General features: G+C 42.3%; 1 protein-coding gene across 2 annotated transcripts in view; it reads right to left on the reverse strand.

Annotated features, from left to right (window-relative positions):
• Nucleotides 1-1,136: 1,136 nt before the first annotated feature.
• The window catches only part of Plac1 (placenta enriched 1), a 167,270-nt gene continuing 145,092 nt past the window's right edge, over nt 1,137-23,314 (reverse strand). For both annotated transcript variants that reach the window (XM_021154054.2, XM_021154053.1), the window contains exon 3: nt 1,137-2,029. In XM_021154054.2, coding sequence (XP_021009713.1) covers nt 1,451-1,972 — 522 coding nt within the window. In that variant the 5' untranslated portion in view covers nt 1,973-2,029 and the 3' untranslated portion in view covers nt 1,137-1,450. The remainder of the gene's footprint in view (nt 2,030-23,314) is intronic.

Genomic DNA, 23,314 nt, shown 5'->3' on the forward strand with positions numbered 1-23,314 from the left:
ATTTCTCTGTATAGCCCTGGCTGTCCTGGAACTCACTCTGTAGACCAAGCTGTCCTCGAACTCAGAAATCCACCTGCCTCTGCCTCCCAAGTGCTGGGACTAAAGGTGTGCACCACCACCACCTGGCATGAACTGCTTTCTTAATCAGCCATGTCTCAATTCCCCTCCTCCCCTGCATCCTCGTGTGTGTGTGTGTGTGTGTGTGTGTGTGTGGTCTTACCATGTAGATCATATTAGTCTAAACTTGTAGCAATCCTCCTGCCTCTTCCAAAAAGAAAATTTTCTTATTTTTAAACTGGGTATGAGAAGAACACTTCTTTTACAAGATTGTAGAGAGGGCTAATGGGGATGTCTCTACTATCTGGAATATTTTCTCTCCAGATTATCTCAGTCTTCACATCCAAGACATAGTTCAAATGGCAAGACCCCAGAGGCCTGTTCCCTCCCCAGTTTCCCATGTCACTTTGTTTGAAGTTCTGCATAGCATTTGTCACTATCTGAGTTTATCTTTATTTACTTATTTGCTTACTAGCTATGCGACCTCAATTTCTCTGAGTCCCTTTCTTCTCACTACCATTTATTTGGTGTCCAGAGGCGGGTCTACATGTAGTTTCACTGCATAATAAATAGTTGTTGACTTATTCACTTCCTCTTGTTGCTGTAAGCCTTTGAGAAAGCTAATGGACAGCCACACTTTGGGCTGGTTTCTGATAGTTTCTATGTTGGGGGTGGGTGGGAGGGCTGTTATCAAACCACTGTAAGTTTACAATCCAGCTCAGCCTTGGGAACCTAGCATGGGAGCATTGGAACGTGACTTGTGTGCTTCTCAGAACCATGGAGACTTGAAGATAACTAGCTTATCCTTTCTGTACATAAAAAGTGGTATAGCTGGACATCAAACAAGGGAGACTTAGTGCTAAGCTTTGTGGTGGTAAACAGAAGACAAGAAGACGGGAAGTATGGATACAGAGCAAGAGATTCCCTTGGGAAAGGCTTTGTAAAGGAACCTGAAAGGATGGGAAACCATCCTAGAGAGAAAAACCCAGGCACCAATGCTAGCAAACCACTTAGACTAATGCCTGGTCCGTAGATAAAATGAGATATATGTTTATGAAGCAAAACCATCCAACTGATAATTTATTGCCAATCAGAATTTTATTATTGTTTTAAAAGATACAAAAATAGTAAAAAAAAAAGTTACAATCAGCTATATATGAATTGACCCTTTCCAAAATTCCCCTAAAAGAGCTGTAAAGGCATTTATTTGGCTGACAGTAGAAAATGCTACATATTCATTCTTAGAAACAGAATTTTCAGAAGCCCTTAAATCTGGGCACTATATGGGTTTCCTCAGATCATCTGAGTGAACACACTAGTCCCCAGAAACATTTGCACAGTCAGATGACTACACAAGAAGGACCTCCAAAGACTCTGTCCCTTGATGGAGGGTTTACATGCTCTTTTGACTGTAGACATAAGGTGGGCAGCTGCAGTTGGGTTCTTGGCTAGGCTCTGGCAAGGTGAACACGTGGTAGGAAGTATCATTCTTCGGGGTCGCACCCATGTTGTTGCTAGGTGCTTTCGCGGAGTAGGGCTTAGTGAGCCAAGGGGACCGGCGAGGGGCAGCACACGACACGGGAATCACATATCTCGCTGATGAGCCCTTGGAAGCATAGTGAATCTCAGAGCTATAGATGACGACATCCGGAGAGACAGCCTTGATGCGGATGCCACATTCGGTAACGCGGTAGTGAAACTGGTAGAAATGTGGGTGAACATGATTGGGAGGGCAACCAAGGCCCAGGTGCACCTCATAAAAGTGAACATACACATCATTATTCAGCAAGAAGGGGTGAACGGTGACCATGAACCAATCTGTCGAGCACAGCACATTCACTTGGTTTTGCTCCGAGTAGCTGGAGAACATGAAGGTGACTAAGACAATGGCTCCCAGGAACTTGAGAGGATTCATTCTTGCAGCAGGTTGGGTGAAGACTCACAGGAGGCAAGAAGGCGTCCAGGAAGGGTTCTAGAACACACAAAAATGTAACAGTCAAGTTACCTTAGGTGTTAGCTCAGTTATGAGTTTTTAAAAGAAGTGCAATTAGGGGATTATGTTTTTGTTTTTGTTTGTTTGTTTGTTTTTGAGACAGGGTCTTACTCTGTAGCCAAGGCTGGCCTGTAACTCACTATGTTGTATATTCTGGCCTTGGACTGTGACAATCCTACCTCTACCTCAGAAGTGTTGGGATTTCACTGTAAGCCACCACACCAGGCTTAGAATGCTATTTTTGTTATTTACTCTTGGTTTTATTTTTCTATTTTGTTTTCTCTCTCTCTCTCTCTCTCTCTCTCTCTCTCTCTCTCTCTCTCTCTCTCTCTCTCTCTCTCTCTCTCTCTCTCTCTCTCTCTCTCCCTCCCTCCCTCCCTCCCTCCCTCTTTTCCTCCCTTTCTTAAATTTCTCTGATTTTCTTTCTTTCTGAAATTCCTTTGATTTACAACATGGCCCAATATATCAGAGAATTTTTTGGTCATCATGATTTATAATGCTACTGATAATAGTTCCAGATGAATTAATTTGGTCATATTTAGCTAAGCCATTCAGCCAAATTTCAATATGTTGTTGTCAGGGATAAAATGCAATTTCTCCTTAGGGTTTTTTTGTTTTGGTTTATTTTTTGTTTTTTATTTTTTTAGACTTGTTATATTTGATTATACGAAGGTGTTTGCTAAGTTTGTTCTACTTCATTGTGGGGAGGTAAGTGTACAGAGGACAGAGGGCAGAGGACAAGTTTCAGGAGTTTCTCCTTTTACCACATGGATTCCAGGAATTGAACTCAGGTCATCAGGCTTGCCAGCAAGAGCCTTTATCCACTGAAACATTTCATCAGGCTTTTTCTTAGGTTTTAAAATTCAATTTGTTTGCTAAGAAAGTAGGTCATATGGAAGGACTCATTGGGATAATATATGTGAGAACATTACACCATTAAGGCAGATTAGGTTACTAGTTTAAACTGTATTTTTCTTTGATTTAATGTTTAATACGGAAAGGCTAGAGATTAGGAGGAGAGAACAATGTACTTGATAATAGGTTTTCTAAGTCAGAGCCCAGGACTTCAAGGCTGTATTTTAGGACATGCTCCCTTTTGCTAAAAACACCTCATCAAAAAATACAGCAGCCATCCTCTCCCAGCTACCTGCCCTTTGCAGGGACCAGGGAGAAGGGTGTGTTTGTGCACCCATGCTGTACTCATTTGGGTTGGGGAATGGTTATAGGTCGTTCACCACACAGTGTGAATTCATCCCATGAGCTGGCTTTCCTTACACCTATCTAACTGAGATCAGCTGGCAGCATAGGATCTAGAGAAGGGACCAAGAAGACTGGGGTTACCAGGGCCGAAGGCAGCTGAAGGGCTAAGAAGGGAAGTGGGAGATGATGGGAGGTACCAGACTGAAGATATTCCAGCTCTAGTTGGACCTGTACACAGCAGCCCAAGAGATGGGGGATGCGAGCACAATTCCAGCTAAACTCTCCGAAAACCATTGGTGCTAATGGGGTAGTTGGGGACCCAGGAGGATGGAAATACAAAGACAGGAATGCTCACCTTGTGACTACTGTCCAGCTTCTGGCAGGTGGGCTTAGAAAACAGGTTTTAGAGTATGTATTATGGGAGCTGGATTTGGCCTTGATTGCAAATTTTCCCTGCAGTGAACTGAGATTTGTTGGTTTAATGAAACAGGGCTCAACTATGGAACATACCGTCCTGAACTGAGCTATAGAGTGGCCAGGCAAACTCTTCTAACACCTGGATGCAAAGTGTTTATTTTCCTTGCAGTTCCAGAGTACAAGGAACTTTCTGTTTTCTTGAATGTGGTTTATGCATATACATTTCCCACTAGTTCCTTCAACAAAAATTTTCCTTTGCTTCCCTTCCTCTACCCAAGACTGCCCCTATTCAGAATAATTCTTTACATTCAAAATGCATGAAATGAGAGTTAGGAAGATGGCTCACGGGGTAAACCGCTTGTGCTGTAAGCAGGAGGGCCAGATCTCCAGAAGGTAGGTACCAAGTTGCTTGGCTGCCGGTAATCCTAGAGGCCAAGAAGCGGAGCCAGTGAATCCATGGAACAGCCTGAATAGCCAGACTAGACAAAATGGTAACCTTCAGGTGCGGTGAGAAACTATGATGGCGTGCCACCATGCCAAGGTCTCTACAGGGAATGGCTGAAAATGTTACTTGTAAAGTTAGGCGGGGATGTATTTAAAATGGAAAATAACAACTGGAATAACAAAACAGATAGAGTTGTCCTTCACTATGTACCCAAATCTGCAGATGCTCAGCTCTCTTATACAAAAAGCATACAACCCAGCCCCATCCGTCAGGCCACTCATCTCTAACTTATCTCTAGATTACTTATATAGTACTGTTCAGGGGATAATAGCAAGGACAGTGCATATATAGTCAGTACATAGCCAAAAGTTTTCCTCAAATATTATCAATCTGTGAATGCGTCCATGGAATGAAAAGAGTATATTCATGTTTTTAGAATAATTTATGGGGGATAATATGATATTATGATATAGTTATTTACTATTTACTATCTCCATCAGTTCTAAAACAGTGAATCACAATCCGGGCCATGACCTTTTTGGGGGTGGGAGGACCCTTTCACAGGGGTCACATATCACATATCCTACATATCCGATATTTACATTATGATTCATAATGGTAGTAAAATTACAGCTATGAGGTAGCAACAGAAATAATGTTATGGTTGGAGGTCACCACAACACGAGGAACTGTATTAAGGGGTCACAGCATTAGGAAGGTTGAGAACCCGTGTTCTGAAACTTAAAAATAGAATCTGGTGTAAGTGTAAAAGGTGGCACATTGGTTAAAAGAAACAGAGTTTCACTGAGACCAGAAGAACAAGTTTGTGTGTGTGTGTGTGTGTGTTTTATTCTATGTATGCATGTGGAGCCCAGAGGTAGACTTTAGGTGTATCTTATATTGATTAAAATATAGGGACTTTGAAATTTCAGGATGCTTTTCTTTTTTATTTCTTTAGATAGTGGCCTACTATGTAGGGCTGGCTGGCTTGGAACTTCCTATGTAGGCCAGGTTGGCCTCAGACTCAAGAAATGGGTCTGTCTCTGCTTCCCAAGTGCTGATATTAAAGGCATGAGCCACCATGTCTGGATTACGAAGCTTTCTAAAGACACAAAAACTCAAGTGCAAATGAGTTTTGTGATGTTACTGAGCACAGTGAGAAGCCGAAAACACAAATCTTCCAGAAAGCAGGTGGGAATTTTGTCTGCCCATCTCCTCTGATGTCACTAGAGACATGTAGGAATTCTTCGTGGAGAACGGGAGGGAAATTAAGCTAAACACTTCCACATCTGTTTTTAGAACAGTTTGGAGAAAGAGATCACTCCATAAACCCCTGGAAGCTGTCTGGTTCGACAGTTAATTTATTTTTAAAATTCAGTATACTCGAGACAGCAAAGTGATCATTTGTATATTGTTTTCCCAGACTCTTGTTGTCAAAACAAAGGGAAACAAAGAGGAAAAGGAAACTCCAAAAGAGCATGCAATTAGCTCGGGAAAATAGAACGTCAGAGCTTGGATTTGCAACAAAGTTTGCTCATTCTTTTGTATCTTCTTTGAAGAAAAAGGAGTCAGAGTTGCAATAAAGGGTCTTCTACAGAACAAGGAGAGAGACACAGAGACAGAGACAGAGACAGAGAGACACAGAGAGAAAAGCACCTGGGTGCTTCGAACGCTCGATCGTTTAGCAGATCAGGCAGTCGTAATCTAACTTTACCCTGTATACTACCTCAAGGGGAGAGAGCCTTTTAAAATCAGGGTACTCTTATAGTCCAGTTTTAAAGAATTATTTGGCTAATTGTTCTCAAAGAGAGCGAGGCTTGTGATTATTAATACAAAGTCTTACATGCCGAAGGTACACTAAAGTGAGCTAGAAAATGAAATAAGTGCTTTTATGGAACTTGCACTCCCGCTAAAGACCCTGGGACAGGTTATGTTTGGGAGCCCCAAGAAACACAGTGCTAAAATAACTGCACATTATTCACCGTTTTCCGTGGAAGAATTATGAACTGCTAATGCTTAACAAAGTCCATTTTCTTCATAGAGAAAAACACCTCGACGGGATCCTTTAAAAAGGCGCCGTTCAAATTAAACTAAAAAGCAGCCATTAAATATATACACATATATATAGTTTTATTCTAAAAGGAACTGCAGGGAAAAAATGGAGCCATAGAAAAGATGAAAGAGGAAAACACTCCTAACTAGCCATTGTTAAATTTTTGTTTTATATACTTCTAATTTGGGGTCAGAAGGTCCATGTATACATATATGATTCAAAGTCATTTCTAGAAAAAAAATGTCAAGGCTTTCTGAAAGCTGTTTTTAATTTTTGACGTTGAATTTGAAAGCAATCAAAGCATTATTTTTGTTTGGGCCATCTGGTTTTGTTCTTATAATCTGTTAAGCTATCAAGCATAGTTTAAATGTCATGGTTCATCTGATACACAAATAAAGGTTGTGAAATAAATAAGAGCCTGGGCTCCTTGTAAGAGAGAGAACTTTTCGCTGGGCTGGGAATTTAGTTACTAAAAGGTAAGTAGTCCAATGTGAAATCAAACCACAATAAGGCTACAAAACAATGGGGAGCCATGCCTTAGCTGAACATAAAATTAAAAAAAATAAATAAATACAGAAAGCCATACACAAGGGGAAACTGGAAGTCTCAGGTCCTAGAAACCCCTTTCCTCCCATGTGGAGAAGCGGAGTTGTTTTAATTTTAAAGTCGAACAAAGGGATAGGGATGTATTTCATAATTTCCATAAAAATGTAAGGAAAAATCCCAAATGTATGCCTCTAATTCAGTTTATGTTTTAATTTAATCATTTATTTGAGATTAATTTCCCCTCCTCCCTACCCCAGAAAACGACACCATTTGCCACAAAGCCCCAGAGTCCCTTCTCATTTTAAAAAGACAAGGTAGGTTTGTGTCTGTGCAAGACTCTCAACTCCACAGCAGGCCAGACCACACGTTTAACCCTTTAGTAGGCTCTACAAGGCTACTGAATCCAAATAAAGGCCAGTTCACTTGAGATGATTTCAGGATCTTAGTCTATGGAGGGCAGAGAGTTGGATCGGATGCTCCACCCAGGGCCACACCACCTCCTTGATACAACTTGTGTCAATAAGCAAGGGCTCTAGATAGCCTCCAAAACCCAGCTAGGAACATTCGCTGTTCCCTTTTAAAACTGGGAGCTTTGGGCAGAGTCTTTAAAGCAGGGTGCATGTATATAGCCTCTTAAGAGTGGCCTATGTCCAAGTCAAACCATGGTTGATTTTATAGGCTGTCTGGTTGATTTTTAACTGACCTAACTGGCATGCATCTTTCCCTAACTCAAAGCTACTATGTGTCTTGGCTTTACCCAGAGTGTGGCCACGTGGCACATGTGTATGTATCCTGGCTGGGGCCAATTGCCATCTCTTGGCTCCTGACAGGGAGAGAAGATTTAGAAGAAAGGTTCTTTTGATAGGAATGCTGTCAGTCAACTTTAGGGAGCCTACAATTTGGGAGGTGTGTGCACATATTACAGAAAGTAAAGAGGCTTTGGCCATGGCTGAGACATTGGGAGAAAAGAAAACCATGAATGTATATGTGCATGTGGGCACATGAGCACACATATACAGATACGAGTACACCCCTCAGATGGAAAGAAAGCCTCACATCTCTTTCTCATGTCATTTTGATCCCTACTACTTATTTTTATCCTTAATTCTTGGCCCATAAGACTATCAGAAATCATTACCTGTCCCTATGCCTCCTTGTCTAGACCCTAAGGACCCGAATTTAATTAATTCCCTATCCCCTTCACCACCTTTCCCAATATTTCACTTCAAGGCTTGTAATAGTGGGAGAGCCTTTGTAGTTTGAGATCATAGCTTCTGCTCATTGGCTTGCCTGCTTGGCTTGCTGATGATAAAGACTTTATATCTTCCTAGACTGATAGTTCCATTGTCCATTATCCCAAATGCAGGTGACACTCCTTGTATACCTCTTCCCCTTTCCCCAATTCCCTGTGATGAACCAACCCCTAAAGAGGACAAAGTAGAAGTCTTTCTTCCTTTAGCCTTTATACAGGGGAAAAAACAAAGAAATTCTCAAGCCCAAGTCACACTGTCTTGGCTCTCAAGAGGCAGTATAATGCGAACCAGAAGCTTCAGGTCCGTCCATGGAAGGGTCCTGCTGTAGTCAGTGGGATTATTCGGGCACATGGGTAGGGCTCTGGGGTCACTTAAAACTTTTCTAAGCTAAAAAAGGAACCACAGCCACAGCCTTTCACACTGTTCCTTCTGAAAGCAGATGGACAAGCTCACGCCAGATCCAAGCATAGAGGGCGAGACCAGACTCCTCCCAAGGTCCTGGGAAACTGGATGCAAAGTGAGCTAAGTCTCTGTGGTCAATCTCAGGTTTGGTTTGAGTTTCCCTTTTCTGAGCAGTGTCAAAAGTGTTCAGACTTGGGCTGGTGAGATGGCTCAGTGGGTAAGAGCACCTGACTGCTCTTCCAAAGGTCCAGAGTTCAAATCCCAGCAACCACATGGTGGCTAACAACCATCCGTAATGAGATCTGGTGCCCTCTTCTGGAGTGTCTGAAGACAGCTACAGTGTACTCATCATATAATAAATAAATAAATCTTTTAAAAAAAAAGTGTTCAGACTTAATCCTATATTATACATAAGGTATAGTATTTCTATATTATAATTATATATATACAATTATAATCCTATATAATACATAAAGTATAGTATTTCACTGGCAAATATCACTATTCATCACTCTCCTCCATATTTTATGTAGCAATGATTTGAACTCAGTGTGATACTCCTGATCTAGACTCTGATATAACAGGGACTTGGTTTGGTACCTTCTTCCTGAAATCACTATTTGGTTAAAACATATATACAGGAAAGCACATATGTATATACAATAGGTTGAACCTGTGTTCATTATTTACGTTATACAATATATACACTAAAATAAATATATAATATATTTAATACTTTTTTTTTTTTTTTTTGGTTTTTCGAGACAGGGTTTCCCTGTGTAGCCCTGGCTGTCCTGGAGCTCACTTTGTAGACCAGGCGGGCCTTGAACTCAGAAATCCGCCTGGCTCTGCCTCCCAAGTGCTGGGATTAAAGGCGTGCGCCACCACGCCCGGCTCTATTTAATACTTTTAATCCCAGCATTTTGAAGGAAGAGTCAGGCTGGTCTCTTAACTACATAACAAGTTTAAGGATAGCCAGAGCTACAGAGTGAAGCGTTGTCTCAATAAAATAACATAAAATAAAAAAATGAAAGGACCCTCTATTGCATTATCATATTTGATAATATATACATATGATATATAATATTATTTTACGAATAACACAAAGGGTAAATTCTTGGCTCCTTGATAATCTTCTCCTAATCAAAGGCAAAAAACCCCAAATGATAATTTATTTGGAATTTTTTTCAAGGGTTAAGTCTTTGCGTCCATATCACTCATCTACAAAACATATGGTTTCAATTGCATTCCTCCCCAGAAGATACATCAAAATCTTAATGAAGAGTATCTCAGAATGAGACCTTATTTGAAAGTAGGGTCTCTATAGAGGCAAGAAAGTTAAAATGAGATCATAGTGGTAGGCTCTAATCCAATGTGACTGATGATATCTTCTTAAAAGGAGAAACTTTAGCACAGAGACAGGTATGGGCAGAGAAAAGATAACACAAAGACACACAAGGAGAAGATGGCCACATCCTGGAATGCTGGAGCTACAATCCAGGGATCGTTGACAAGTACCAGAACTACATAGCTGAGCCCCTCACCACCTAGGGCTCTCAGACATCCTGGCCCCACTCACGCCTTGATCTTGGGCTTCTGGCCTCTACAACTGGGAGACAATAAAGTTCCATGCCTCAAGCCATCTTATTTGTAGTACTAACAAAATAATACCTGTATTTTTTTTTCCCAGCGGTTGAACAGACATACCCCTTTCCTGAGAAAAAAGCCTGCAACTATAAAGGTTGGATTTTATAACTTCCTCCAACCTTAAATTCCATTTTGAATGAGAAAGCTAATGAGACAACAGGAAATGAAGCCAAACAGAAAGAGACCTGGCATAAGGGCTGCTGGTGCTGGTCTTGGATCCTGGCAGGAGAGACAAAATGTTGCTTCAAAAATAGGTGGGAAAGGCTGGTTAGGAGCTGAGGGCCTTTGGCTTCCTATGTAGGCTTCCAGGTTAAGAAAGAATGACAACTTATTATGATGGCTGAAGAGGCAATTCATTTCCTCTGTGTGAAGTTTTAACTTGGGATCCACTCTCTTCCACCCAGTGTGTGTGTGTGTGTGTTTGTATATGCTTGTGAAGGCCAGTATCAGGTGTCTTCCTCAATCGCACTCCATTCTGTTTATGAAGCATCTTTCTTTGAACCCGGATCTTACTGATTCAGCTAGTCTAGCTAGCCAGCTTGCTCTTAAGATCACTGTTTCTGCCTCTGGAGTGCTGGGATTATAGGTGGCCACCATGCCTGCCCCATTCTCTATGCGGATGCTAGGGCTCCTAACTCTGCTCCTTGTGCTTGTGTATTAAGGCTTCTATCATCTACTGGCTCATCTCTCCAGCTCTTAAGTCTTCCTTTTACTTATTATTTGGAGATAGAATCTTGTTAAGCCACCTAGAACGACTAGGAACTCACTCTGTAGCCTAAGTTGGCTTTGCCTTTGCGAGTCTTCTGCCTCAGTCTCCTAAGTGGCTGACATTACAGACTAGTACCACTACGTGGGGAGAAATCCACCGTTTACTTAGGTTTTTACCGAGAAGAAGAAGTCCTACCTATTTTTAACTTGCCAAACATCTTTTCCCTGTCAGTTTGGTTGGGGCCACCATGCCTGGGAGGACAGGGATTTCTGATTGATCGCTTTTCTAAACTGTGTGGTCGTTGAGCTCCTTCTGCTAAGGTTTGTCTTGCAATGTTAGTGCTTGCTCCTCTTCTCTTTGGAACTAGAGACCAATCAGGCCCTTCTATAGCAATAGGACAAGTGTTCAAAGAGAACTTTCTACTTAACTAAGAATGGAGTAATGATAATGACCTTTAAAAATACCTTTATGCTCATTTACAAGGCTTTAAGCAATTGCAGAATCTGGAGAGTTTATACAAAAGCTTGTTTGATCCTATATGGATCACATATGGCAATAACTCTCAAGAACACCACATTTTTGCTTAATTTGGATATTTTTTATTTGAATAGAACTCTCCCTCTGCTAACACAGCATACTGTGTCTTCTTATCCCTCTTAATGCTTGCAGCTGTCTTGTAAGGTCCCCAAAGGCAGGAATCACATGCTAATGCCATAGAAATTGGGGCCTAGAAAGGCAGAAAGCTTTGGCCAAGATCATGGTTGTGAAAATGAATTTGGGACCCAGACCTTCCCACAAGCATGTTGGTACCCTTCTCCGGTCACAGTGAATCCACAGTCACAGGCCATTGTTATGAGGTAATCATTGTGATGGGAAGAGAGTTCTGAAGTAGATTAACCTGTGAACGACTGCTCTAAGATACATGGGGAATCTACCTTAGCATCTTATGGCTGAATTAGGAGAATGAACAAAATCAGCATTCAAACTGAGCAAAACAAGCCACAGAGGGCTTCTGGGAGCAACCTCCTGTAAGGGTGGAAGGCTGAGAGGAGCTCTGAGGTGGCATAGGCATTGAGAGGCAAGTGAGGCTTTCTTGCTAGACTGAGCTTTGGGAAAAAAAAATCTCAGGCATATTGTTAGGGTTTCTGTCGAGATCTCTACCCTAGGCCAGCCAGAACAGACTCAGGTGTGTATAAGGCTGAATTTTCCTAGAAAGCTGAACCTCCTTTCCTCAAAACCAGGCACTTGAGAAAGGATGGGACAGTTGCTGAGACTCTCCAGCAAGGGCAGATGCTCAAACCGAGAGCATCCACTTCCCAAAGGAACAAATGATCCCCAATTCTGAGAAGGCTGAGTAGTTCTTTGTGAATCCTCTTTCTTCCCACCAAATCCAGCACTTCCTCATGCCAAGTCGCCAGCTCTTAAATCTACCCCACCATGTGTGGGTTGGGTTTAAGGAGATGGTGTGTGGGGGGGTGCTGTTTAATTTCCAATATGGCTTACCTTCCACCAGGTTACAACATCTGCTGTAGTGCAAGAGCTAAAGGGACTTTGCAGTGAACAGGCTATTCTGAAACTTCACTATTTTGTCTTGTACAGAGTTAGAGGACCTTCCCATGTGCTATATCTATAATTCCTTATTTAGAAAGTTTTCTTTTTTCTTTTTTCTTTTTTTTTTTTTTTACTACTAAAGGCTGTAAAAAAGAAAGAAAGAAACAGAAACTCAGTCCGACATTATACAAGGCTGCTCCTCAAAGATACTTTCCTGATTTTAGAAACATTCCACTGCAGAAGGAAGGAGACAGACTTACTGAGGCACTGAGCAAGGGCTCTCCATGCACAATCTTATACACCCTCCACGATAGCCCTGTGTGATAGGCACTATGTATGGTTGCTACTAGGCTCACCTTAGAGAAGACGCTGAGAGCTAGATGGGTAAGGAAACTCACTTTAAGATACAAAGCTAGTAAGTGCAAGGACAAGATGGGAAGAATATGCCAAACTCACAGGAAAAAGGCCTGCCACAGTGGTGTGCACCTTTAATCCCAGTACTTGGGAGGCTGAGGCAGGCAGATCTCAGTGTTAAAGGCCAGCCTGATCTACATAGAGTTCTAGACCAAAGTTACATAGAGAGACCAGATCTCAAAACAGACAGACATACAGGAGGGAAAGAGAGTTATAGCTTGTTTATGGATATCAAACTCTCTGGTGTTAGGGAAGCTAAGAGCTTTTTAAGCAGGGGAAGAGAAAAGCAAAGGCAATAAAGGAGAGGCAGACATGCAAAGCTACAGTGTAGACAACTCTAGGTCACTTTCTATTTTATCATTCCTCATATTAGAGACTTTGAGAGAAAGAAGCCATTCCCTATTTTAACAGAACACATTTGTTCCATGGTCTGCATGCATACTTTGAATATAATGAACCCAGGAACATGTGAGATATTCAGGCATTCCAAACTCATTTGTCCATCTGTCTGTCTATCTATCTATCTATCTATCTATCTATCTATCTATCTATCTATCTCTATTGTGTGTGTCTGTAATGTGTGTACATGTGCATATGCATGTGGAGGCCAAAGATCAACATTGGTTGTCTTCTTCAACTGACAACCATCTTAATTTTTGAGATGGGGCCTTTCACTGCACCTGAACCTCATCAATTTGGCAAGACAGGCCATCTAGCAAACTCTAGGATCTTCCGATCTCTATCACCCCAGCACTAGAATTCTAGGCACTCTACGTAGCCAGATTTCTACATGGCTCCTGGAGATTTGAATTCAGGTTCTCAGGCTTGTACAAGAAAGACTTTACTAACTGAGCAGTCTCCTAAGTGGCCCCCATTATATTTTGGTAATACAAACCCACTTGACTTGTATACAAAGCCATAGATATGACAACTCCGAAACTGCCTGTCCATTTACCCAACTACTTTTCCTGATGCAAAAAGGGCTATCACACATTCTATGAGCTTATAGTTCTCATGGAAGAAGACAATATCATCATCCCTATTACACTGGAGACAGGGACCACGCCTCTTTCTGACTTCATCATGTCTTTCTATAAAGACTTCTGGACTTCACTTACCAAGCCTAGGTAGCTGTATCACTGAAGAACGAGCCTGGATGGGAGGGAAGGGAGCAAGCAGTAGCATCAGCAGCCTAATGTCAGTCAGTGGGTGACTCCTCATTAGTGCCACATTCTACATATCCAGAGCTAGGCTGCTCTGGTGCTCTAATATCACTGTGATTTTCACATACATTATAATGCTGAGAGAGGGGTGGGGAGAGGGAGAGGGACAGGGAGGGGGAGGGGGAGGGGGACAGGGAGAGGGACAGGGAGAGGGACAGGGAGAGGGAGAGAGAGAAAATATTCATCTACTTTCTTCCAGGATGAAGAAAGCTAGCTGCAAGGTTGGGAAATTCTTCATTCCTGGTCAAAATCACTAGCTTGATGTGTTGGGGTGGGGGTGGGGGTTGAGCTGATTCCCCACCCCCACTAAGAGCATCTCGTGGCTTCACAGGCTCTTTATGAAGAATTGCATATTGTTTGAGCCATCAACTTGGCTCATACGAAAAGCAGAACAACTGTGGCACCCACCTGTTAGAAATCAAGACTCGGGTATTAAAACCAGAAGCGCTGGCCCATTAGAAGAGCCTGGCTCTGTTGCATGGGAGGCAAACCCCTCGTAAAGCCAGGGATTAGTGTGTCCATACTGGGGCAGTGACTGAAGCAGGTGCTCATTTTCCCCCCTGACAGCCTAGAAGTAGAAGCTGAAATAGAATAAGTTCTCACAGGGCATGACCCCAGATAGGAGATGTGGAGGTAACTGACACTCCTTGGTTTTTGATACCCCTGGAAAATGGCACGACAATCTCTTGGCACACAATGGCAGCTGCCCTAGCTCTTTGGTGATGGCTGTTCTACAGAATGAGGGAGGAAAATTTGAATAAAAAAATCGAGGGAATTGTGGACAGAGGAATCAAGAACACGTTGCAAAGAGCCATCTCATTATTATTTATGAAATGAAATGGATCTCCATGGAGGAATTCTCTTTTTTGGGCTCTCTTTGGGGGATTTTGTTCATGGGTGATGATAGACCTGTGGGTATTTTATTATTTATTTATTTGTTAAAAAAAAAAACAAGTTGTAAGCACAATTTGCTATTTTAAGTACAAGGATTGGCAGTATGGCTTCTTGTGTGTGTGTGTGTGTGTGTGTTTCAGAATTTGTGAACATACAAGGGTGACTTTTAACTTAGACCTGGCAATACCCTTGTTTGGATTGCCCTATATATACACATGATCTTGGGAATTCCAGATCTAGCTGATTAGATTTGGAGGATGAGAAATGACATTGATAAGGAGGAGACAGTGAATGAAGTCACCTTGTGGGACACACATGACTGCAATTTAAGACTATCTCAGGCAGGCCTTGAACTTTCGGCAATCCTTCTGTCTCTGCCCCACAAGTGCTGTGATTACAGGCAAGAGCCTTCACACCTAGCTTACTTAGTACAGTTTCTAAGATATAAAGGTTCAACCAGTGTTTCTGTAATTAAATTTATTTTTTGTTAAGTATAAAAAAGGTAACTAATTGCACATCAAAGCAGAACTCACACATCAGGAAATATACTAAGTAGTTTTTGCTTATGATCTCATTTCACTATCCCTACCACTATCAATTATTATTGTGCTATGAGACCCCTTAGAACTTGTGGTTTGTAGGATGAGATATATATTATTATTTTATATAGGAAGATAGTAATGCTTAGTAAATAATACCCAAGGCTATACATCTATTAAAGAATAGTGTAGGTTCCTTCCAGGATCATCATGACACACTGAAGTCACTCAGGTACTTAACTATCTTGCCCATGCCTGGATAGTTTCAACAGCTCAGGCTGTCCGGGGATGTAGCTCCATTGTACAGTGCTTCTCTATCAGGTACCCTGGGCCTCAAGGAAACAAAGACTAAGCTGGGGGTGCGGTTGTAGGCCTGCAATCTCATCATACAGAGAGGCTGAGGCATGAAGATCAGGAGTTTAAGGCTAGCCCAGGATACACAGTGAATTCCAGGTCAGGTTACATAATAAGTTTCTGTTTCAAAAACCAAAACCCAAAGCCAAAGAGGATAGGATATCAGAGTTAACCTTGAGTGGTAGGGGTGGGGGAGTGGAGTTTCTACCAAGTCCTATGTGGCCCTGGACATGTCCCTTTCAACTCCTGGCTTTAATTTCCTCATATAAAACAGGGTGTTATCATAAGAGTGACTATAGAGGATGGTAAGATTGTGCATGAGGAGTGGCATATACAGGGCCTGGCGCAGAGCAAGTATCTTATCAATGGGAGTTATAGAGTGGGCTCAGGCAGACTGCTGGCTGCAGGTCTCCACCTACTCCCACCTCTTTCCACTCCCTAGAGTCTCATCAATCTGCCACTCTCCTTGGGGGTTGCTGGAAATTCCTGGCGCAGATGTCTCCTACAGGGACAAATTTTGAATATTACTCCATCCAGCCCTGTTACCACTGAATTATGAGGAGAGAGAGGAGGAGAGAAGAGCTATTGAGAGGGAGAGGGGAAAACAAATGCCTTCTGTATACTCCTGCCCTGGCTCCTGCCTGAAATAGGTGTTCGGTAAACACTACAGGAATGTATGTATAAGTGAATGGAAAAAAAAAATAAAAAAGACGGCGGGCAGGCATCCGGGAAGAGAGTCTGACACTTTGGCAACTTTCCCTCATAGTACCTCCATGACACCTCTCTCTCTTTGAGGGGGGCGGGGGCTTCATAGCTAGCTAGGTGTTGCAGCCAGCCCCAAGGCTCGCCTTCCCTTTACCAGTGTAACAAGCAAAACCTGACAAGTTCCATTCAAGATAACACAGACACTTAGGAGCTCCCATTTTGGGTTCAGAGTACCTGCATTTTTTAGCTGTGGGTCCTAAACAGAGCTTCATTCTATTGTTGGCTACAGAAAGCTCCTCAGTGGCTATCCAGATCTAACCCAACCATCATTTTGAGATCCTCCTCTTGTTGTGGCACCAAGCCGCAGTGTGCTACACAATGGATCCATTATTTTACTTTGATTTTTCATGTAGTATATGAAAGAAATATTACCACCAGGTTTTGCCGTGAAAGCAAACAAGAGAAGACACCTATATACACAGGTAGATAAACACAAACCCTGGACCTGCACGCTAACCTTCAGAGGGTCTGAGGTCTTTGTAGGTGATAGTTATGAACCTTAAGTGCTATGGCTTCTCTATGTCCCTCCTAAGCAACATTTCTGTTCTGACATTTGTTTCAAATAAGTTTTCCTTCCCGAAAATTACCACTTAGGGCCACACAGAAGATGGGTTTGACTTTGCCTAGGTGTGAAATATTTTGTTGGATGTGCTGATTTTCATACTGCAGGGATGGAAAATTACTATACATTTAATGAATTGCCTGCATGGTGACCTCTCAACACAGGAGCAATGGCTTCATTCTTTACCTCTTGTTCCCTATGAATTCTTAACCTCAGTTTCACCCCAATCCCCCTTTACCCACAAATTCTGCAAAACATCCTCTCTCCAAATAAAAACAACAAGGAACTGGGAATAGAGGGTGAGAATTCCACTCTTCAGGCTGCAGTTGGAAACCTTAAAAACTATTTTAAAGAGAACCATTAAGCTAGCCCTTTGTAACACATGTAACTTCTTGATTGGTTCCACATTCACATCATTTCTGGCTGGATCTAGTTCTGGGAATCTGACTCAGCAAACGTTTCTGTTTTATCTCATTCCACATGTGCAGAGAGTGAGGGATATCTGAAGGTTGCCCCTTAGCTGTTAAAATAGAAAAATATGGCTGAAGAGTGGAGCTGACTTCTAATGTGGGTAATTGCAGCTCACGGGTCAGAGAGGGAGCCCCAGGGAGTGTGTTTATTATGTCCTGAGGTGGAGACCTTGAGGTGGGGTAATTTTGGCCTGATGGCAGTTGGTTAGGCAGCTGGTGGAGAACAGCTGCTTCAACAGGATGACTTCTATGGAGGGCAGAGTTTAAACTTGGACTTCTGTATAGAACCATCCAAGCTGACCGGACCCTGGGGAGAATTCTACCCGCTGGTGTCTGTTACAAGTTAATGCCTGCCTTTTAGACGTACAAAAAGTTCAGAGAGTGAACCATGGATTCAAAGAAGGGCCCTTGCCTACTTCCCGAGTCACAGCATGGCTGAGGAAAAGTTGCCACCCAAAGGTGGTGGTGATTCCATGGATCTCCCAGCTCTCAATGTGATGCTTTGATTGGAATTCAGTGCAGAGAAAGTCCCGTGAACAGGGCTCTCATTTAAAGTTTAAAATGTCCTTTCATAACTGTTGAGAAGGCGGTTTGTATACATAGAGAACATCTAGGATTTGCCCGTTTCTGTTTAAAAAAAAAAAAAAAAACTTCCTGACTGTAAATCCTGTGTTCTGTAAATAATTTGTGAGTCCAAGAAGACCAATAACTCGCATTTTCCTATCCCACAGTCCACTGTACTTTTGAAGCCCTCCGCCAGGGGAGGGGGAAAAGGCATCTGCGAGAGAGATGGATCCAAACACACATATTTATTTAGTAAACAAGCTCATCAACTTCTATATTTTAAAGTTCGTTGTGAGCAAATGTAAGTGCAGGCTCCATTTTGTGTGTGTGTGTGGGTGTGTGGGTGGGCGGCAAGGACTCCAGAGACTTAAATGGCTTGGCCAAGCAGGTCACACCCGACTAAGGAACTAAACTCAAAGCTGGATCAGTGGTTTCCCTAGCTGGTCCTCTCCCAAGAGATGTCACAAACTCATGAGATCTGCCCTTGCAGCTGCTTCAGGAATGGGTAGTCTTACTCTGTTATTTAACTTTGTTCTCTTTGCAGTGCTGGGAGTAGAACCCTCAACCTCACACACGCTAGGCAAATGCTCTACCACTTAACTATGGGCAGGGGGCATTAAATATCTCAGTTTGCCCAAGCCATTTTCACTGAAAGAGACTTCCAGGCCTAGTACCGAAATTAGTTCAGCTACTGGGAAGGCTGTGGCAGGAGGATCCTAATTTCACAAACCTGCCTGGGTCATAGAGTGAGTTCAAGGCCTGGCTAGACATCCTGGGGAACTATGTCTCAGTTGTTTAAGTAAAAAGAAAGCTGGCAATATTCACTGGTAGAGAGCTTGCCTACTTGTGGGAGGTCCGAGGTTCAGTTAGAAACAGAACAAAAGAAGCAGTTAAAGGCTAGAGGTGAAGTTGTTGGAGCTGCCCAGGATCCTTCCCAACTCCTGTTCATCTCTTCCCATCCTAGGGCTTGGCTCATCTGGATGGCCCCTGCTAGGACTCTCAGCCCTCCTCAGGTTATTTATGAGCCATACTAGGTTTCAATGAGGCAGGCAAGGTGGAGAAGGAATAAGGACTCGAAATCTAGGCTGTTCTTTCCTTCTCCCTCTTTAACCTAAAAAAAAAAAAAGAGGCAAGCTTCATGTAGGGAGAAAAACCTGTCAACATATTTCCTGTTTTTATAAACTTGTATTGTTTTCCTCCCTACCTAAAAAATGTGGTTGTTCCCAGAAAAGTCCAATTTGTAAGGTTCTGGTCCCCGTGCCCCTTCTCAGAGTGTGGACACAGAACAGTGTTGAAAGGAGCCCCTGGATATACTCTTTTTAGTTCTGATTTGATTCACTAGCCTAGCTTTAGCTGTTTTGCTAAAACTATTCTCATTCTAAAATTTGCCACTATTTTGGTCTGCTACTTTATAATTTTTATTTTGGATTATTTCTTAAATTTTACATACTTATGAAATGTAATGTGATATAATTCCATGTGTGTATATAAATATATGATTGTCAACTCAGGGCAAGTAGTATATCATTGTGTGTGTGTGTGTGCCAAGAAACTTCAGATCCTATTCTTCTAGTTCTTTATAAAATACTCATTTTTTGAGGCAGGGTCTCACTGTATATTCCTGACTGGCCTTGTACTTGGTATGCAGCAAGCTGGCCTCAAACTTACAGAGATTCATCTGCCTTTGTCTCTGGAGAACCACCATGCCTGGCTTCCATATATATTTTAAAATCTAAAACAAATTGTCAAATACAGCCACTGACAAGCATCAGAATTCAGCTAACTAGGGAGGCTAAGTAGGTATACCCTCTCCTCTGTTCTCTGTGTACTGGAGTCAAACTGTCCATGCAGTAGAGACCAAGGAGACTCCAAGAATCCATAACAAATTGCTGATAGGCAAAGGACCAGTGCTTGGGTGAGCTGGGATTGGGGTAGGGAGGTTAGGGACCAGGACTCAGACATTTACCCTATGAGGGCACTATGAAGAAAAGGATCAGGCCAAGGTAGACATGGCATCAACAGATGACACAAACCTAACGACTGTGTAAGGATGGAGAAAACAGAAGTTGGCGGGACTGAGTGGGAGACACTTCAGGGAAGAGACCCATTCAGCCAAGAGCAGCGGCTAGCAGCTAGGGACAAAGCTGAATTAATAGAGAATGTAGGAGAAAAGCTAATTCCAGACAAGACAGGTTGAGGGAACAAGAGAGACTTGAACAACAGCTCCAGTGTCAGGTGTGAGAAGAGCAATTTTCACTGTAATGTGGAGATTGAGCGTGGGACTTAGAAAGAGAAAGAAAGGACCTGGTGTCCCTTAATGGGTTAGATCGAGTAGGAGGTGGGTGTGTTTGGGGAGGGGAGAGCTTTGGTGGCTCGGGGATGAATCCTGGTGCCCTGAGAAGATAGGACAAGCTGCTATGTGAAAGGCTAAACAGGTTGGGCTTGTTCCTGAAATGTACTGCACTAGAACATGGGCGAGCCCCCTCCCCCCAACTACTTCTACTGAAGAGCCTGGACTTCTAAACTGGCTGGCAGGAAGGCTTTCATGTGCACAAGGGTTAGGAAACCAGCAGAAGAATGAAGAAGAGCATTTAGGAACCGAGGTCCAAGTCCAGTGGAGAAAGGATATCATCTCTCAAATCCTTTATATTTTCCCCCAAAAGTGACACAAACCAAGATTTTTGATACCCACTACTAGTCCTTCAAAAGCTTGTATAGGTACTCCTCTAACTTAGCAAATGTTTCCACCAATCTCAGCGCTCCCCTGGGTGATTTGAAGGGATCATTGGTAGGTGGCAAGAAAACGCTATTTCTCAATAATAGACACATGTGCCGATTATTCTACGAAGCACATTGTTCTAGGAAGCACATTCGGGGCTTGGGATTTTATATCTCAAGGAATGAACAATGGACCTTCAGACTCCAAAAACAGGAAGGAATGACTTTATTATCATTAATCCTGGAGAAAAAGCTGAGCAACTCTTTATTCCAGGATATTCCCTAAATCTACAGCCTTATCCACTGTGATAAGTGGGGTAGCCAATGTTCCCCTACTCTAAGAGAGAAAACAAATAAAAGTTAAAGTTCATCTTCCTCGGAGTAACAGTTTAATTTTGTTAGAATCTTGCTATCCCCATCCCTGGCCTCCATGTGCTAAGTCCCTTCCTCATGTGAAGTGCTGGTATTATACAAAAGGGGACTAAAAAGCTCCAACATCATGGGTCTTCCAGTTCCAAGTGAGACACAGACATTAAGTGGATCACACACATCCTTGAACATTGAATAAAATTCACCGTGCACTTTTGAAATTACAGATCCAATAAATACTGGAAGGTTAGATTCAAGTGTTATCAGGATGAAAAACAGGAAGCCAACGTCCTCAGGAAGAGACAGCAGTTGCCAGACTCAGGGTTGGGGGCTGCAGATGGAGAAGCTACCAAATATATATCAGTTGGATGGCCAAAGCAGCTACAGAGGGGCTCACGCCTCTCTTCATTTTTTCTTTTTGCTTTATCTTTCTCTTCCTCCTCCTACTCCTTTGCCTCTGCTCTCAGCCTGGATCACCCTTTCCCCTCATGTGAGCACAGTTCAGTGGAGCTTTCATCTTTTGTCTTTGAAAACGAGTCAAGGGGCAGGAATTGCAGTGCATGAAAACTCTGTCATCTTGGAATTGTGTGTGTCTTGTCCATGCGGGATAAATGATAACATTTAAAAAATATTGCCTTAGAGATGCTCACTTGGAATCTATTGCCACAAAATTGAAATCACCTGGAGTTCGTCTTTTTGACAAATGGTCTTTTGAGTCAGAAGGGACGGAATAGCAAGTTCTCTATGCTGGGGGAGGCAGAGGTGAAGAATGCTGTACAATTTTGCCACTCCAGAGCATACCCTCAAGGCTGCTCGAAGTTGTCGTTCGTTCTTTCTTTTAATTGTGCCACAGTTTGTTTAACTAGTCACCTGTCAAAGGACATTTGGGGTGTTTAAATTTTTTTTTTTTTGCTATTACAAATAAAGCTTCTATAAACATTCATGTGTGAGATTTAATGTGGATATAGTTTCATTTCTCCGGGATAAATGCCCAGGAGTGGGATTACTAGGTCCTATGGTAATTGCATGTTTAGTTTTGTAAGAAACTGCCAAACTGTTTTTCAGAGTGTTTTTGTAGCATTTCTCATTCCCACGGCAACGTCTGAGAGATCCGGTTTCTCTGCATTCTCCTTGCCCTTCGGTATTGTCACTGGTTTTGATTCTAGCTCTTGTAGATGTGCATGTCCCACTGTGGTCTCAGTTGGTAGTTCCCTGATGACACTGGTCTTTTGACTGAGCTACCATCCACATTGCCTCTTCGCTGAAATCTAACAATCTAACTTCATCTCTTTTGCCCATTTTCTAACTGGACTCCCCCCCACACCTGATTCCACATCACTACAAATATTTCCTCTAATTCTGTAGTTGGTCTTAAAAAAAACTCTCTCAACATGGACCTTTCACATTTTAAAAAATGTTTTTGTGAGACAGGGTCTTGCTAAACAGCTCAAACTGGCCTCCATTACACAATTCTCCTGACTTTACCTTACAAGCACTGACACTACAGGCACTCTCTCCTGCAATCTTTTTGCATTTTTAAAAGTAAATTATTTTTATTTGATGTACATTTGTGTTTTGCCTACAGGTGTGAGGAATTCAGATCCCCTGGACCAGGAGTTAGAGACAGCTTTAAACTGCCATATGGGCGCTGGAACTTGAACTTGGATTCTCTGGAAGAGCACACAGTGCTCTTAACCACTGAGCCATCTCTCCAGCCCCCATATAAAATACATCCTTGGTGCTTTAAGGGGATGAGTAGGGAGAGGTTGATTTTTGAAACATGGCTTCTCTGTGTAGTTCTGACTTTCCTTAACTCACTCTGTAGACCAGGCTGGCCTCGAACTCAGAGATCTGCCTGCCTCTGCCTCCCTAGTGCTGAGATTAAAGGTGAGTACCACATCACCCATGGAATCTTTCACATTTTGACCTGGTACAAGTTATTGATTCGTTCATGAAACTCAACATTGTACTACTTTGTCTAAGAGCTTTTAGACTAGGCTCTGGGACCTGAGGATTGTTTCCTATTTCTTTTGCGTGTGTTTTTACTCTGAACATATCTAAGTCCATTATGAACTCTTAAAAATATAAAATATGAAACTGAGGTCCAAGTTTTTGTTTTGTTTTGTTTTGTTTTTTTGGTTTTTTTCGAGACAGGGTTTCTCTGTATAG

This window comes from Mus caroli, chromosome X, assembly GCF_900094665.2.
Source record: "Mus caroli chromosome X, CAROLI_EIJ_v1.1, whole genome shotgun sequence".
NCBI lineage: Eukaryota > Metazoa > Chordata > Mammalia > Rodentia > Muridae > Mus > Mus caroli.